The sequence below is a fragment of the Falco naumanni genome, chromosome 11 (assembly GCF_017639655.2).
Source record: "Falco naumanni isolate bFalNau1 chromosome 11, bFalNau1.pat, whole genome shotgun sequence".
NCBI lineage: Eukaryota > Metazoa > Chordata > Aves > Falconiformes > Falconidae > Falco > Falco naumanni.
The window spans coordinates 16,577,383-16,595,990 of NC_054064.1; the positions used below are offsets into that span (position 1 = coordinate 16,577,383).

The 18,608-nt window shown below is 36.7% G+C and overlaps 1 protein-coding gene across 8 annotated transcripts in view; it reads left to right on the forward strand.

Moving 5' to 3' along the window:
* EVI5 (ecotropic viral integration site 5) overlaps positions 1-18,271 on the forward strand; it is an 82,939-nt gene extending 64,668 nt beyond the window's left edge. For 6 of the 8 annotated variants that reach the window (XM_040610194.1, XM_040610196.1, XM_040610187.1 and 3 more), the window contains one exon: positions 17,005-18,271. In XM_040610194.1, coding sequence (XP_040466128.1) covers positions 17,005-17,310 — 306 coding nt within the window. In that variant the 3' untranslated portion in view covers positions 17,311-18,271. Of the gene's footprint in view, positions 1-11,523; positions 11,534-17,004 lie in introns of all 8 variants that reach the window. The other 2 variants (XM_040610189.1, XM_040610192.1) reach the window with 2 other exon arrangements.
* The last annotated feature ends 337 nt before the right edge of the window (positions 18,272-18,608 follow it).

The window sequence follows — 18,608 nt, forward strand, 5'->3', positions numbered from 1 at the left end:
CATGGGTTATGTACTCTCAGGCTGCACAAGGAGTGAGTGCTAGTACTTCATAAAAGCTGCCTTTGATTAGACACTGAAATGCTAAGTGAAAGCAATTGTTCTGAAACGTTTCTACTATTCAAGAGAGAATCCCACTCCAGTAGGTAGTACTGAAGTAAAGTGGTTGTTATATGTGGAAACGAATGTGTAGAAAGTTTGAGCTGTTACAAGTTTCTTTAAGTAAAGGTGAAGGTTTAAGAAAAACTGGCTAAGATAGATCTTGAACTGGTTACTCATTTCAACATAAATCACATACTGGGGGGAAAAAGGAGGAGGTTCTTTGCAGTTTACCACTTTTTACTTTTAATTCAAACTGAATGGAATTAAATGATTTATAAACTGCTGAAGTTCTGCATTTCATGCACTACCCCTCTGCACATGCAGTCACTTTATATATATTACAGAGCAGCTGTCTCTGCTTCCTGTTGGATGTTGCAAGGTTTGTATGTGTTACCTAGATTACAGGAGTGGTACAAAAGATTAGAATTGACGTGCTTACCCACAAACTACACTGGCAGACCACAAGACACCTTTGGAGACAAAAGCAAGTGGTTTCCAGTCTTACAGACTTCGTGATTTAGGACTGAAGTGCTGAAGTTGAAAATCTATTTCAAGTGAAACTTGTAAAGTTTGTCTTTTTTGTATCTCTTGAAATGCTTTAATGAGTTTGTTTTGCTGTTAAATTTCAGTTTCTTATTTATATTACTACAGTATTTCAAATGTAGGTTTGTCTTAATCTTTTGACAGTTCTCATATTAAAAGCTAAATTCTGACTAATATGTATTCAAGTCCACAAAAGCAAGTAGCTTCTGCAATTTGGGACTGCAGAGCATTATTTCATGAGGCCATGATTCTACTGTGTATCGGCCATCTGCATTAGGGGACAGCTTTATGAAGGGGACCAGCAACATACGGAAACTTAGTGCTTCCTTCACTTAGCATGCATTTTTTTCCTTAGAAAGCAGGAATATGGATGTTGAAGATAGCTCTTTAAAATCCATTTTTAACAACATTTTCTTATACTTGAGGGATCCAGTAGTTGTTTTTAGCTTGGAAGCAGCTGAGGAATACTTAGAGCTTAGTGGTGCTTTTTTTCTTTTTGACAAAATTATTTGATATTTTTGACATACAAGATATTCTTTATAATCCTGGCAACTTTTGCTCTTGATGTATATTCTTAGGTTAGAAGTATGATTTCCAGATAAAAGGTTTTAGATCTCTATAGAGTCAAGAAGACTTGGAGGAGAGAAGGTGGTTTCTGGGAATTTATCTGCAATCTTTGTCTTAGATTTGAGTAGAGCTTTCAAAAGATACTGGCATGTTTCCTTCCTGTATGTCTTGCTGTTCCCCAAAACTGACTGAATTAGCATTAGTTCGGTCAAGTCCTAAAATTATGTTTTGAAATTCAAACTGTATGAAGGTGGGTAGGGCGCATTTGGTCACTTCTCTTCCAGTGCAAGGATTAGGATCTTCAAATGAAACTGGAGGTGTGTTGAAAAAATACTAGGGAATATGATTTTTGCAAATTTAAAAGATTAAATTCCTTTAGATCCAGAATTGTTCCACATACTAAAGTCCATATTAATACAGATTGGAAAAAAATAACTGCCTCAGATCGGGCAGTGGAGAGGAATTCCCTGGAGATATACAGGTGTCACATGTGTAATTGAAAAACGGGCTGCTTGCTGGAGTTTGGAAAGAACATTCTGGGAAAGTACCACTACATGTTTGCCTATTGTTACATTCTCTCCCAAGCCTCTGCTATTAACCAATGTCAGAGACAGAACAGAGAGCTTGTTTGCTTCTAGCTGTTGCTCTGTAATGAGGTGTTTCAAGTAATTATTTGTTAAGAGTATATTTTGAGAGGAGGCAAGGATGAGATTGTTTTCTAATGTGCAAGTCTTATGCGTGTGTTTTTGGTATTTAAACTAAAAAGAAAATCCTGGTGTTATTGTGGTACACTGTTCCAACAGTTAGAAAACCCTCTACAAACTGCCCATGTTAACTTTTTTAGCATGGCTGATGGTAAAGAACAAAGTGACAGATGACTGGAGCATTATTATTCCACAAACATATTTTTTGAGGCTTTTGAAAGGCTTTATAATAGTAACTTCAAGTGAAATTCTAGTTATTTAAGTTCTTGCATATTGACAATGAACAAAAGGGAGTTTTTTAGAAAGTATTTCCCTTTTTTCAGTATCTGCAAACTTGATGGCTGTTCAGAGTAGTGACCACTAGTTTACTACTCTTCCTTTCCCACATACATATAGTTTATCTAGGAATGGATCTGATATTATGTTTTAAGAACCTAATGCAGTCAGTAAGATTCCGATATAGGTGTTATCTCATGGTCTGATCTTGCTCCTTGTGAGCTAACATTTTAAGATTGGCTTAATGAAAAGAGATATAAAAGTTGGAGATTAAATTCTATGCTTTTAAAAGATTTTGCTTGTGTAAATAAAATTCAAGACACTTTAAGTAATTACTTTGAGAATAAATAATGCATGAGTTATGACCAAAGGAGTAATTGGTAATATGGCTGAATTAAGGGTACATTTTGCAGCTTGGGTTAGCTTTCTAGGCTTTCACTGCTGAAACTAAAATGGAGAAGGGAAAGTAAACCATAGTCATCAGTGCGAAGGATTGAAAAACCCCAGCCTATATAGGCCACATAATACAACACTTAAATAAAATTCAATGCACTGTAGTACTCAGGAAGAAACTTTAAACCACATTAACAGTTCCTTTGGCCTTAAATACCATAGACTTACAGGTAAGCTGTGTTTAAAAAGCTGCCAAATTGATTCCTCCTTGTTGGTGACTTTTTATTATTATTAGCTAATGATGTTAAATCAGTATGGTAGTGGTTCTGGTCCCCAGCACAGTTAGTCCAGGTTGTTCCCTGAGGAGATGAGGGGAATATCTTTACAAGAGCTAAGTGATGACTCCTGCATTGGCCATAGATGAGTACAAAATTTTGACACTGCTTGTGTCCGCTGGAATACAGAAGAGATGGGTTGACCACTTGTAGCAGCATTCCTAGCTTCTGTTTCTCTGACAGTAATAGCATCTGGGCTTGATGATGGGATACCAGCAGGAAGCATTATTCCTTGCCTCTGTTAATTTTTTTACTTTCTTTGTTAGTTCTTCCTTTGAGTCAAATGCAGCTCTTACCAAAGCAAATGTTCTTTTCTGAAGCACCACTAGACTGCATTCAGAAGCAGGATGAAGAACTCTGAGCTTCATCCTGCTGTACTTGGACTGCTGCTGTCCAGCTACTTGGTTTGGATGTGCCTATGCTGAGTTGCAGTCATGACTGCCATGTGGCATCAACTAGAACAATCTCTAGTTCAAGTTCAACCTACTAGCATTTTTTTTTCTTCAAGTTCTCTGAAGACATACTGATAGGGTGATGCCTAGCAGTGGATCAGATCATATAGGCAAATGAGAATGAGAGAAGATCAGATCTATCAGCATTTAGGTATCTTGGAAACATTAATTTTATGAGAACTATGGAGAGAACAGCAAGTGCAAACACGCGAAGGCCTAGTACTATTCCTGTAAAATTTATAATTAGATGTAATGCTCTTCCACTCAGTCTCTTGCAAACTTGTTTTTTCCCCCTTTTCTTCTGGAAGAAGTGTACTGTTTCCTTTCCCTGTAGTACAGGCAGATGTATATTTGTCTCAAGGCAGTTGTCATTTTACTTGCTTTCATAAAGCCAGCTAATCTTTGTGGAATTTGTTTCAGTCAATTTTTACATTGTTCTCACTTCATAGTTCTCACTAGAACTGTAATGTTTGTTAGAAGCACTGTATTAACTCTTGCAAAGCACTTGTTTCTTAATACTCACTAGAATCATATTAGCATCTTCTAATAGTTTGTTTTACTAGACAAATGCTTTCAAAATATGTGGTGCTCTCTAAATGTTTTCTTACTTGATAAGAAATGTTGTCCCTGAAAGGAAATATGTTAGCCCTGAGATTTACAAAGTAAGCATTACAACTTGTGGTGGAAGTTTATAGCACAATAAATCATGTGCTTTTCTTTTACCGTATCTTGCAAGCACAGTTGGACAAGAGACCATCAGATTTTTCCCTCCCCACAAGTAAAGTTTTTGCAAAGCTGCTGGACAGCTAAAAATGTAGTTGCTTTACTAGTACGTGTCAAAGTTACAGAGCCTCTGTGCTGGCAGAGTCTGATTTAAGTGGTTGTGGTCAGTCTGAGGAACCTGTGATGTGATAAGATAGCGTTTGTGAGGTCATGTGGTTTGCAAACACCCAATCTAATGCAACAGCTTTGTCTACACAGGATAGTTAAATATATACTGTATGCTTTTGAAAAATGAATTGCTTTATTCCTTTAATTCAGCTTGTCCCTGAGAGTCAGAGATGTTATACTGGCTTGATAATACCAAGATTGCTGCAGAAGTGTGAGACTGAACAGATTGAGAGTCTTAATGCTCCAATAACTTTCTCCAGTTTAGTTACCCTGCCCTCAATAAAACAACTAGCTTTAGAAACTGTCTGGCTTAACAAAGCATTCAACAGGCAGAACTGTTACTGCACAATGGAATTCCTGTATATTTTATGAACATTGGTTGTTTAATTCAATTAATTTTGAATGCATGTTCATGATGTAATTAACACAGACATGTTACATTTGCCAAAAAATGTAGGATTGATTTCATAATAATGGCACTCCATTCCATAAATCTTTGGCCACAAGCTCAATCTTCCTCTTTGCATCAGGTGAGGTTGATTCCTCTCCCTTCCCCCCAGTAACACCACCACCACCAAAGTATCTTCCATCTCTCATGAGAATGAAGGAAACCCCTAAATGTGAACAGTGTAACCAGGACAGTGATGTAGTCCTTCCTCAAACAGCATAGGTATGACATTGTTCACTTTGAGGACAAGAGTTTTTACCTATGAATTGTAACTGTTCCATTGTCACTACTGACAGTTTAGATTCAGTGATAAAATAAATAAAAATCGGTGACTGTTCTCTTTAGAAACATTTCCCCTTCCCCCTTCTTTTTGTCTGACTGTATCCTAGTGTATCAAAGTTCCAGATCTGTTTTGCTGAGCTATATACTAATTCTTGATTGCAGCATTAGAGAATAATATAGCTAGCTATACTTAACTATACTAAGTCCCTGTTTAGAGTTTGTCTGGATTGGCAAAACAAGTAAACTGATCATAAAGTTATTTCATTATCATGGCAATAACACTGCTCTTTTGAGTGCTGAAGCTGCATGACCTATCGGCTGTACTAATTGGAGCTGTTGTAGGGTCTCTCCTGTGTTTCTGCCTATAAATTAGGTTTTGGGGATTGGAAAGTGGCGAGATTGAAATTCTACTGGTTTGACTTTATCTGAGTAACTGTTTCTTGGGAAAAAAATTGTGTTGGCAACCATACACAGGTGCCATCTATGTGAGAAACAAAGGAGAGGAATGTTATGTATTAGCTTGTAATATGTCTGCAAATTTATGTGAAGTGGGGCAAACAGTGGAAATGTGGTGGAAATCCCTCCTAAAATTTTATCACTCTCAGAATGGCAGCCAGCACAGATGGAAGTAATTTCTGCAATCAAAGGCAAAAATATATGTTACTTAGTCCATTTAAAAATGCTGAGTTTAACTCCTGCTTTAAAAGGACAGAGTAAAAGTGCAAAGTGATCATTTCCTGTAACTGTTGCCCAAAATGGTTACGTTTTCAGTCTCTGTATCAGCCAGTACATTCTAGTTAATGCTTGAGGTTTCAGTAACTTTTGTATTTATAGATTTCTTACTCTAGGGAGAAGGTGCATTGAGATTTAGGTAGTTCTTTGAATATAATAATTGCAGTACATTCAGTGTGAGCATGCTGCTGTTTTACAATATTTTTGTTGCCAAGTCCTCACTCCAAATAAACACTTTCATTAGAACTTCTTGTAGGAAGAGTTTCTGGGAACTTTCCTTCCACCTACCAACTAGCTATTTATAGAAACTTCCCAGGGCTAAGTCAGCTTAGAACTTTTTTTGGAATTGCATATGGTCTGACTACAACAAACTTGTCAGATCTTGGAAAAAATCCCTCAACAGATAAAATCTGACATACAGTTACCAAAGACTGTTTTCTTTTGAAAAAGTTTAAAAGCTGGGCACTTTTTTAGCACTGTTGCTATTTCAATTGCGTATTTGATACAGAACTTCAAAGTTTAATTTTATTACATGGCACTAGATCAAAACCAAATTCTTTAACCATGTAGTGCAGTGATCAAAAAGTCATGACCTCCCATTGATCGCTTTATTGGTTTCCTGTTCTGATTCACTGGAAGCTTTCTGGTCTGAACACTTGTGGCTAGTTTTAATCTTTGTCACGTTTACAAGACAGCAGACTCGTCTATGGTAAAACTGATATACAACACACATTTTCTTTTGGCTCAAGTGCTTTTTAACTGATGATATTGAAAAAGCACTTTTTATAAAAACTGAATTCAGGAAATGTAAGAGTACCTTCAGAGCAATATGAAATAAATAGCAGGACAGCTAGAGATGAGGTTTCTTTTGATGCATTGAAACTATTTCATAGATTTTATTTAAACTTCCTGACATCTATAGGGATTTGTAAAGCATTTTGTGTTACTGAGAGACTGAATATGACTTACAGAAGCTGGCAATTTAAAAGAGGCCAAATATTTAAGTGCTATTAAAAAACCCAAAAGCCTGAATTTAGTCAGTCTTGGAAATTTCTTGCTGCTCTTTTGCTTTTTACTCATGACACACTGCAATGGTTTGAACTCTCTCTAGTGATATAGTCAGCAAAGTTCATTTGAGATAGATGTTTCAGGTTGCATACCAGTTTGTTACTCTGGGTTACTCTGGCTTATCCTTTTAAAAGTACAAGTTTCAAAAACGAAGGTAATTGTTTCCTTAAACAGGAGAATTTAGTAGTTAATCATGTACATGATCTTGGATTCCAAAGAGTTAATGACAAGTGGGGCAGATTTGCCTAATGTAGTACCTCATGACTGTTGATTTTTATCCCGCTATAGAGGACATGAAAAAAACAATAATCTCAGTCCAGAGACTTCTTGGGTTTTTATCTTTTAAGAATAGCATCCATACTTGTGCAACTGAAAAAGCAGCCTAGGTCTGTTTGTAAGTATAATATTGTCATTCACTGCTGTTCTGGTTTGAGCCCACAACAGGCTTATCAAACCTGGAGTTTAATACTTGTTCTGACTTCTGATCAGCTTCTGTTGTTGCCAGTTTCAAGGTGCTTTGCTGCAATTGCTGTAACAAGTGGATAGACCATACTGCAACTCTATTAGATTGAATTCAGTTTATGAACTTCAGAAACAGTTGTACTGTTTCAAGATAGTGCAGATCAAGAAGTTCAGATGCATATGAGACCCTGGAGATAACTCTGTATGGACAGATGCAGTCGTCCTACCATTAAGTTATGCTGCAAATCAGCCTTCTTTGAACCCTTTTGCTATACTGAAAGTAAAGCTTCTTTCTGCTTGTCCTAAAACCTCTAACAAATAAATGACCTTTTCTCCAAGATTCATTTTATTACACTTCAAAAATAAGGAGCCAAATACTCTACCAAGTCCTCTTAAGAATTTGTCAGCTGATTTTTATCTTGGTAAGAGTATTATAAAATTGTCTGAGGGGCAGATGAGGTAAGGCTAGCAGGAAGCAAATACAGCTCTGAACTCATCCATACAAAGCAGAGTTAATTTTCTTTAGGAAGCTATTTTATTTAATATTTAGAAATACTATTTTATAGAAACCACTAAACTTGAACTATTCTAGAATCATTAATTCTTACAAGGTTTGTTGTTGATTGTACAGGTTTCCCATTTTAGTTATGCTAAACTCAGTTCTAAATACATGGCCAGATGTGCTAAGGTGGATCTCAGACTGTCTTGAGTATGCTGGAGTGCAGCTTGGCTCTTCCTACAGGAATCCTGCAGGGACTGGCTACCAATTTCATTTCAAAGGCCATTGCTAGGCTCCCTAAAAATTGGCATTTTGTTTATCTGACTGAAACTTCTGCTGGGTGAAAACTTTTAGACGAGGAGATTGATTTCCACATCTAAAGGATATCAAAGACAAAATTATGTCTTAAGATAGAATAAATAAGCCTCCATGATAAATGTTTAATAGTGATTTATTAACTGCTAAGCAAAGGAAGCAATTTTGCAAACAGATTTTGAAATGCTCTCACCGTATGTTTTTTGTAAGCATGATCAAGACATTTCCTGCTTGCTTAAGTCACAGTACCTAATGCACTGTTTTTTTCTTTTCAAACAGCAATTTTTGTTTGCTTGATTTTGCTTAACAATTAGAATCTTGACTACTGCCTTACAAACATAACTTGTGAGTAGGGGGAAGGTAAAAGCTAAGACAAATCGTAAAGCTGTGTAATGGTAGTTCCAATCTGCTAAACCCCAGATTTATGTCAAACTCCCACCTCGAACACTGCAGGCTAACTTTAATATTTGTGAATATGTAAGTGAACTACAAGGGGGAAAAAGTATTTTTGTTCTTGTTGGTGTGGTCATAGTTCTCCAGAGCTTCTTAAATGCATGTTTAAATATATTTGCTTTCCTCCTTATGTCCATGACTCTTCAACGACCCATTAGAATGTGTTGAACAACTTGATTTCAACAAGATCTAGCTAATTTGTTGGTGTTTTTTGAATTTTGACACAAAAATAAATCCTGGAGAAAAAGAGCAGTAATGGAATAACATAGAAACGCTTCCTAGTTGAGAATATAACTGTCTGTTGTATCAATTTCAAAATTATTTAGTCAATCTTAGGCTGAAGCAAAACATATTTAGGAAATCTGAGAAGACTCAGAGTTGTTCTGGAAGTGTTTTAATCTTAATATTTTAAACTAGAAAAAAAAAAAAAAAAACCTGTGTGAACACAATAAATTAAGATGTAACCCATTTCCTGAATTTCTGTAGTAGGGATATCTCTGATTGTTGCAGATCTCTTCGTGTCTGCCTCACAGTGAGAAGAAAATGTGGTTCATTGTCTCCCCCTTGCATATATTTTTTTTTAACATATTCCTGCATGCCATTGGAGAATCAAAAATGGTTTCAATAAGAGATGTGGGTGTGGCCATCTCTGAAGCTTTTCATATGGATTTCAGGGAAAAGAAGCCCATACGGTCCCTCTCAAGCTGTTACCTTTCAGTGAGTCCATGTTATTAGGGCCCCTTCTTTAGGAGGGACAACAGTGATCAGGTAACGGAAGCAAGCAGAGTAAATGGGGATTCCTGGATTCAGTATCTGTTCGGTCTGGTTGGTTTGGGCTTTTAGAATCATCAGTAGTTTCAAGAATGACCATTGTCTGGCATTGCTCATGGCTTTTATTTACAAGGTAATATTCCTAGTTATGGCTGCATTTATAGCTATGGCTTTAGAAAAAAAACCACTTAAGTGAAACAGGAAATTGACTGACACTGAAATAAAAGCCACAACTTTGAGCTCTGTCCTAATACAGTTGCAATGATAACATTTCTGATTTAACATACCTTTTTCAAATTTATTTTTAAATTTGTTAGAGAATGTGTTACCATATCTCAACAAAGAATGTTGCCATATTATATGCAATATATGTTGTTGACTTATTTTACACATAATCTTTCTTTATACGTAATCTTGGTAGCTAAACAAGTTGTCAGGAAGCTGTCAAAAGACTGTCCTCGGTCTTTTGCATATGATCCACATGTTTGGGTAAAAATTGTTTCATGCTTGAGGAAAATGAAGGAAGTCTTTAAAGTTGATTTATTTTTGCATCAAACTTTCTTTATTGCAGGATATAGTAAATCATATTAAACTTTAGGGTTTTTTTAATCTCAGACTTTTCAAAAATCAATAAGCAATGGCTTTCAGTAAAGTGCTCTGATACAGTTCTGTCACAATGCATGCCTAGCAGTTCCTTTCATATAAGGAAGCTGATTCTGTTGGGGAGCTTTGGAAACCCCATCAGCATTTTAGCTGTACAGCCATTAAACTTGCTAAGAATTGTTTCAGATGAGGGATTGCAAATGTTGGTTTCTGCAACTAGTTGTTTAGCTCATGATGTCTCCATTTGTGCAGTGTTCATGTCGCAGTGGTTTCAGTATGAATGTGGCTCATTGTGGAAGTACGACGATAGATTTTAAAATGAGCTTCAGAGAGCTTAAGATATCTAAGGAGTTGCTTGTGTTCGTGGAAGTGAAAAAGTAGCATGAAAAGGCCTGCAACCCTAATGCTGTTCATTCTTTTTTTGTGCATTGTAGTACGTACTGGGCATTGTATATGTCTGGGCTGATATTTGTCTCCCAAATGACAACATATTTTCTATTAATTCAGTCTGAGATGCTGTGACTACTTCATTTTCTGACACAGGCTTTTTTCCAAAAGGAGTTACTGGGAGCTTTTTTAAAGAAGTGATAGTGTACTAGTGTGTGCCTTAACTGAAGTGATCTCATCACAATGGGAGAGGGTCAGCAGTAAGTAGCAGTCAACTTCTAAGTATGATAAGGGATCCCAATAGATGCTGTGGACCCTTAGTCTCAGGAATTTTTAAGAACTCCAATTAAATTGTTTTTATTAATGTTAAATATTATTATAATTTAATAGATCAAACCTGACATTTTTAATTAGCTTGCAATTAGATTTTGACTAATAAGTCTATTTTTCATGTTTCCTGGTTGATAATGTTCTTTTGAATTATAGGACAGGTATTTGAAAACGTTTATGACTTCTTTCTCTTCAGCTAAACATGGTTAGATCATACTTTCAGCAACACTCTAGTTTTCTTTTGAATAATGTTTGGTTTTTAAGCAGGAAATCTTACTAAGACTTCCTACTGTTACTAAGGTAGAGACAACCAAAGAGGGAACTCTGATTTTTAGATACCTCTTGCTATAAGTAAAAGCACTGAGAATTCAGAATCTTTATTCTTTAAATAGAAGTGTAACATACTGCCTTCTGCCAAAACCAATTTCATTCACCCAAAGCAGCAGTCATATTTTTATCATATTTTGATCTCACTTGTGTATTACTTATCCTTTTGTGAGTAGATGGGATGTTTATCAGCAAGCTTTGTTAAAACTTTCTTTACTACTTCAGAATTGAGTAAATCTCAGGAAGTAGTTACTGAAGCCTTTTAAAGGGAGCAGAAGGTAACATTTTAATTTTACTTCTTTCCACCACTGAATTCCTAGCTTTAAAAAAAACCTCACAGATTACAACATAAAAATGTCTCCCAGAGCTTAAGTAGAACTCTTTCACGAAGTCTCATTTGAAGATTTGACCTATGTTCTCATTTTAAAAAGAAAGGGGCTTAGAATTTTAAATTGCTTGCAACTGACTAGCACCCTTCAAACTATTCTATGATTCTCTGATTTAACGTGAAAAAACTTCTGAATTGTACTAAAACTTCTAAATTTCTCTTTACTGTCTCTCCTTCATGCTTGGCTTGATGAGGCAGTCTGCGTCAGGTAAGAAAGTTTATTCTGAGGTTCAAGGATCTAATTGTTAGCCTTTTTTAGCTCTCTTAAATTTGTGAAAGTACAGTCTTACCTGTTAAGAGTTATGATACTATTAATGTCTTTTAATATGTTGACCAGTAGGATGTACAGTTTGTCTTTAAAATGCTGAATTCTTTAGGCATAAGAAGGTGTATGAATGCAAACTTTATTATTAAGATACTGTGTCCTGACTCAGCCGGCTTCTGAAGGGATAACAATGACATACATTTTGGGCGCATAATATTATTAACCTGTTTTAATGTCCTAAAGATCATGTGAACGTGCTGTAGTGCAAACTGGGTTGAAGCTGCAGTCATCTAGACAGTACGACCTGGATTTGACTATTAAAAGCAAAACATGGGGGTTTACGAGACCTAGGTTGTTTTTCCCCAGATGTCCTCAGATTCTTGCAAAACTGAAGCGGTAAGAAAGAGCCATGGTTCATTTGAATGTCACTTGTTGAGGTGGCAGAGGTCTAGCTCCCTTCACATGAAGGAGGGCCAGACACAAAACTGAAAGGCTTTAACCAATATTATCTCTTAGTACAAAGAAAAAAAAAAAGTGACAGACCCTGAGTGTAGTTCATGCTTAATATGGCTGCAAGAAAAAAGGCTGTTCTTTTTCTTTCAGGTGGAATGATAAGGATAGAGTAGAACAGCGAGTGGGGGTGGGGAGCAGGGTTTGGCATAATGCTTTACTTCCTACTTTACGCTCTTTTTCCGTGTTCAAATAAAACACTGATGGCAAGAATCTCAAGAAGCCTCTCTTAAAAAGGTGAGAGATGAGCTTCAACATGAATAAGGTAGTGCATCAGCTGCAAAACCTAAGCCACACCTACCTGATGGCAGACACAGAACTGGTAGTTACAAATCAGGAAAGATATGTTTGAGTTGTCACTGTGAGTCCTCTGGCACCATTGGCTTAGTGTGCAGCAGCAGCCAAAACAGATGAAACAAGGTTCAGCATCAATAGGAAGTATATTAAAAACAAAATAAAGAAGTTTGTATTGTCACTGGAAAACCTTAGTGCAGGGCTGGTCTCTACACCTAAAGATGGGTGTAGAGTTTAAAGAAAGTCTGTAGGGAAGTTAAAGGGCTAAAATGATCGGTGGTCATGAGCACTGCCTGTTCATAAGAGGCTAAAAAGTGTTGGGACACTTCTGTTTTAGAGAGAAGGCTGGGGGAGACGTTACAATGTAAGTTTCAGAATCACAACTGCAGAACTGCTTTTTATTGCTTGTTCCTGCATTACTAGAATTTGGGGGAAAATCCTGAAACAAGTAGGAGGTTAGTTTAAACCAAATAAAGGAATTTCTGGAACTACCACAGAAAGTTGTGGAGGTAGACAGCAAATAAAAGAATCCTTAGCAATGGACAGCTGGTCTATAAATGCGTGCTGAAGCAGCCAGGAAGAGATGTACTGTGATATCTGCCACAGCAGTTGCTGGACAAGTGAGTGGGGGCTTGGGAATATGAAGGGAATTGATTGCAAAAAAATGGTCATATTTGTATGTGTACCTTTAAAAACAAAACAACATGAAAGTCCTGTTGTCACTGTTGGAGGTAGAACTGCCCTGAACCAGTAGGACACTTCTTGCCTTCCCATCTTGAAAAAAGATGTTGCTTTTTCTGTCAGAAGTGCAGAGACTTGCTTGCTAGACTGTAAAGTTATGTGAGAATACAAAACTTTTCCTTTTGAGAAACCTCTATTTTAGAGCATTAAGTTGACGTTAGCCACTGGTACTAATTGCATTGGAGCACATGCTGTCTATAAGTTGTTCCAAATGCCTTGAGAAGCCTTACAAAGCTTTTCTGCTGCAACAGAAAATGCAGATAATCGGGCTTCCTCAGAAATGCTTCTGAACAAATATTAGATTGAGGTTCCTCTGAAGTACCTTCAACTCTGAAACTACGCAAAACTGAAAATAATGCACAGCTGTTCACAACCTATTCGGTTGGATACTTTTAACTTCTTGAAGATTAGTTACTTTTATCAAGGTTCCTGTTTAAAATAAAATTTAAGATGCAAATCAGATTCTACCTTCAATTGAAAAACAAGTATTTTCAAGATTAACGTAAGATTCCTAATAGTAAAATAAAATTAACATTCTGTTGGAAGGCTAGGTTTTGTGATAATTTAATGTGCCAACGTCGAGTGGAAAGGCATTTGGATTCAAATGACAGCATTTACATTAAGAGGAACAGTAATTTTAGCAGGTACAAAGTATTTCAATTTCTCAAACTCAAAATGGCTGCCAAAAGAACAGTAATACGCATCCTGCTGCCCATGCATTTTGCACATCTCACTGCATTGTAATCTGTCTTTCAGGTTGGAAGGGACACTGGTAGGCCTTTAGTCCAACTGCCTGCTCAAAACAGGATCAACACTAAATTCATAGCAGGTTCTGTAGGGCTTTGCCTGTTGGCTGTTGAAACCTGCTGTGGAGGGAAGAGTCCACAGTCGCTAAACAACCTGTTCTAGTTCTTAACTGGCCTTGTAGCAATTATTTTCCCTTCATATTCAAACACAACCTTGTGTTTTGTGTTATGATCAACGTCTTTTCTCCCACCACACATTTCAGTAAAGATCCAGTTCTCTGTTATCTTAAGACATAAGCTCCTGCCCCTTAACTGTCTTGGTGCCTCTCCACTGAATCTACTCACTAGTATCTTGTACTGAGGAAGGAGTGAGATAGCAAGTGCAGAACAGGACAGATGCAGTCTAACACATGCCAGATAAGAATAGGTTCCCGTGGTGTACTGGCTATGCCCTTGTCAATGCAGCCTAGGATGGCGTTAGCCTTCGTCGCTGCTCAGGGACACTGCCGATTTATGCTTAACCTCCAGTGTGTCAGGACCCCTGTGTCCTCTCCAGCAGTGTTGCTATCCATCTTGTTGATCCCCATAATACAAATTTGATGCTACAGTGTTTGTCTGTGCTCCTGGCTTTTTCATGCAGACAGAGAAGTAATGAAACTGTATGATAATGAATAGACTTGCTGCATATATTCTCTACACTATGTTCATTTTTCTTCCTAGCAGTCTGTTTCCCCTTGGATGTGAGGAGTACTTGAGAAAAAGGGCAGGCAAATGTAAAGCTGCAGGTCAAAAGAAGCATTTCTGGAAGGTCACAGATTGTGCATCCTTTCATTAGAATAACAAAACATAACAAGTGTGTTGTTTTCCCAGACTCACTTTAGGAATTGGCAAAGGCTGTGTCTATTAATGATATTTTTTTTTCCCACCAACAGCATTTTCCAAAGACTCTCATTTGGTGTTTGGAAAGGCTACTGCCTAAAACCATGAAGCCATGGTTTTGTCATGTTACCTAAATACATTTGTCTAAAGGTGTCATGTGTTGAAGTCTTCAGGAAAACAGTTGAGGTCATCGGCTTGGCTTTCTGAATGTTCAAAACAACTAACATTGAGTATTGGCTTCATAATTTCAGGTGAACCAATGGGTTAACTGTGCAGACCTGAAAGCATGTAATTTCTTACTCTAATAGGAAATTTGTAGTCACTTGTGCAGCAGAGCTTTTTTTCTGTGGTGAGGGTGGAGAGAAATTGTTGGGTTTTGTTTTTCTGTTTTCTTAGTGACTAAAATTGATAGCTGTTTTGGAAACTTCATGTGGCAGCTAATCTGATCATATTGCAGGATTTTTTTAGGGATAATATTTCTAAATAACAAAAGAATCTCTGTGTCAGGCTTTCTGTTTCTAAATAACACAAGAATCTCTGTATCAGGCTTTCTGTATCTTAAGTATATAAGCTAGTAAAAATATAGTCCAGATACATGTTACTCTCCAGTATCTAGTATTTGGAATGAGCTGATTTTGCTTGTAACATGAATTATGCTGTGCAAGTGTGGAACTTTTTGTTTTGCTTGCCTTTACATGCAAGTTCCTTATGAAACAACTACAGCCTGTGTACATGTGAAGAAAGTGCGAAAAACTAGTATTAGTATGTGTAGTTACAGTGAAGGTTTAGATCTGCAGCATGTACCCATATTCCTAAAAGGGATGTTTCAATATGCTTTAAAAGGTGGAGCCCTCACATACTATTAACATCTGATTTAATGACTTCTAGCATGATTTTGACTCTTGTGATCTTTTTTCAACCCCTTTTTTATTCTTATCTTTTGCACAAGCCCATGGTAAGTACAGAGATTCCTTTTTCCCCAAATGGATAGGTAAAATCTTTTGGTGCTGTCAGTAGCAAGGACCTACATGCCCTCTTTATTTATCAAAGTGAATACTGCTTCAGATTTCTGAAATGTCGAATACATTTGTGTAAAGAAGCTCCTCAGACGACGACTACTTTCTGTTTTCCAGGTCTCTGTTATTGTGAAAAGTTGCTTACAAAATAGCAATCGTTACATCTTCCTTTTTAAGATTTCAGAGTGACATTAGGAAGCTTCTATAATGCATTTTTAATGTTTTCCTGCATCTTTAGGATTTTTTATCTTAATACTCATGGACTGTGAAACTGACCCTGACGTAGTTGCTACTAAAAAGCTAGCAAAAGTGAAATTCCAGATAAAATAACCTCAGAAATGTCTTCCATGAGTTGCAATTAATTTTCACTAATTTAAACAGGGGACTTGCCAAACTTCAGAGCTTTAGATTTTACTTTTGAATAACTGGAATGCATGGTTGTAATAGTTTATCACTTCATAGTGAATTTTGAATTAAAATATTTCTATACCTGTCCATGGCCTGACAATCATTTCTGTCTTGTTTGATGACTTCTTAAAATTGAAACTACAATCTATTTGTGCCGTACAAAGAGAAGTTTCTCTCGTACTTCTTGATCTGAAATCTTACTGGGTCTGAACTAGGTAATGAAAAGACACTTGATCTTGCAGTGTAGATAGAAGTAAGCATATTATCTGGGGTTTTTTTCTGTGGCTGTGTGAAGCTGGTGATATTCATTTGGGACCCTGCTCTTTGGGATTGTGGGAGGGCTTTTCTCAAGTGGAAAGTTAGGGGGTAAAGGAAAGAATGGACATGTGAAAGTAAGATGTGAAAGCCAAAAGTGCTGTCAAAACAAATGGGCCACTCTAGAAAACTAACTACAAACCATCCTTGTGGGTATATTAAAGATGCAGTAAATAAGCCTAGAGTAGTCTGTCATTAGTGATTCTAGGTACCTTGATTATTAAGCCTTAAAACTGAAATACTCTGGGGGTGGAAGGAGAATTTTGGAAAATTCCAGGTACTATTTAAGACATTCTTTCAAGGTCTCTGAGCAGCCAGAACTGAGGAGTCACTTTGTTCTGATTACAGCTGAGTTTCAAAGTGATCATTAAATATGTTACTTCTAGATCTAGCATGTAATTTAATCCAGTAAGAGTGCAATGAGATGTGTCTTGGAAATGTGGTGGTTTTTTACAGCTGGACTCTTCAGCTCTGATTAACTGTTACCTTCTGCTTTTTGTAACAGATCAAATGTCTAAAAGGCCAGAGAGACTTCTCAGACCAACCCACTTTTGATGGGATTCACATTGTCAACCATTTCACAGGAGATGATGAATCATTTCATTCTTCTGATGAAGATTTTATAACTAACTCCATACAGGAGAGTGGGGTGAGCTTTCATCTACACAGGAGGACTGGTCAGATGGCATTGGATCACACAGTTGTAGACAGCAGTGACAGTGATACTGAAGAAAGTGGCCTTCAGACTGGAAGTTCAGGCAAGTTGGTTTCCAAGCAGAGGAGAATGGAATCTTACTCTACTACTGTGTGATTATCACTGTGATTAGCATTGAAGACACTCATATTTCTTTAAGGGTGAAATTGTCAGATAACGGAAACTATCCAGTGGTTGGTTTATTGGATCTGGTCTGACTTGTGATAAATATGTATATGTACTGTCTATCTGCCTTCTCTCTTTGCCAAATCTTGCTAATGATACACCATTGCCATAAAACAGGCTGGGAAGAAGTTGATGGATGACAGTTCTGACAGTATTACTGAATGTTCCTTGGTTTAGAAACTGCAAGTATATAATTTCTTAAATGCATAAGAACCATTTTTGCTGTTCACAAACACAGGAATTATTTTCCTCAAAAGAACTTGCTCTTGTGCAATATTCTATGCTCTGAACAAATGTGTATGTTTTACGTTGTTACCCATTTGTGATCAAGATGGACCCTAGTAAACCATCTGATCATGACACACATGAGATATATATATAATTATCTTACGCTTCTCAATTATGTTTGTTTTTACTAAAGTTACTGTATGCCCACAGAAGGCTTGAAAAGAGGAGCCTTTATCTGTACTACTTTATATATGCAAATAATGGTCACTAATGTCATAAAGATGTTTTTCACCATTTTCACTTAAATCTATGTGCATCTGCTTTTGATGTTGCTAAATACTTTGTCTGAATATATTAATTACAATAATGTTTATTTTGTACATATTTATATATCTACACCAAGCTGAAAATGTACATTACACCATTTTATATGAGGAATGTAAATGTTGCAATATTACTGTCTCTGGTATTCTAACAGGAAAATGAATTCTGTATATACACACTAGAAATGAATTACTAAATAAAGGGAAAACACTAGCTTTACATTAAGTTTCAGCCTAGCTACACTAACAGGTTCATGTTGGAAATGCTTGTTCAAAACACTATTGACTGAAATCTTTTACCTTCATGTATATGTAATGAAAATAAATTTTTCATGATTTAACAAGGTTGCAGCATTTACTGTTTAGTCAATTCTAAGCTACAGCCCTTGGTTACTGCACAGTTACTTGCTGGATCTAGATTAGAGTGGTAGTTCAAATAAGGTGAAAAATTATTCATGTCTTACAGTTAGTTCTAATAAAGGCATGGTCAGTGCAGTAAAAATATGTAAGTTCAGTCTTCTTACAGTTTTATATTGCAGAGATATCTAGAAAATAAGCTGTTGGTCCTGTCACCAAATGGCTGTGATTCACCAAAGCAGCAAGAGCTGAGCTGAGCATTCTGCTTTCACCCTCTCCTGAAAATTAAGATCCACTAGTGGCCCTAGCTTCTTGAACAGA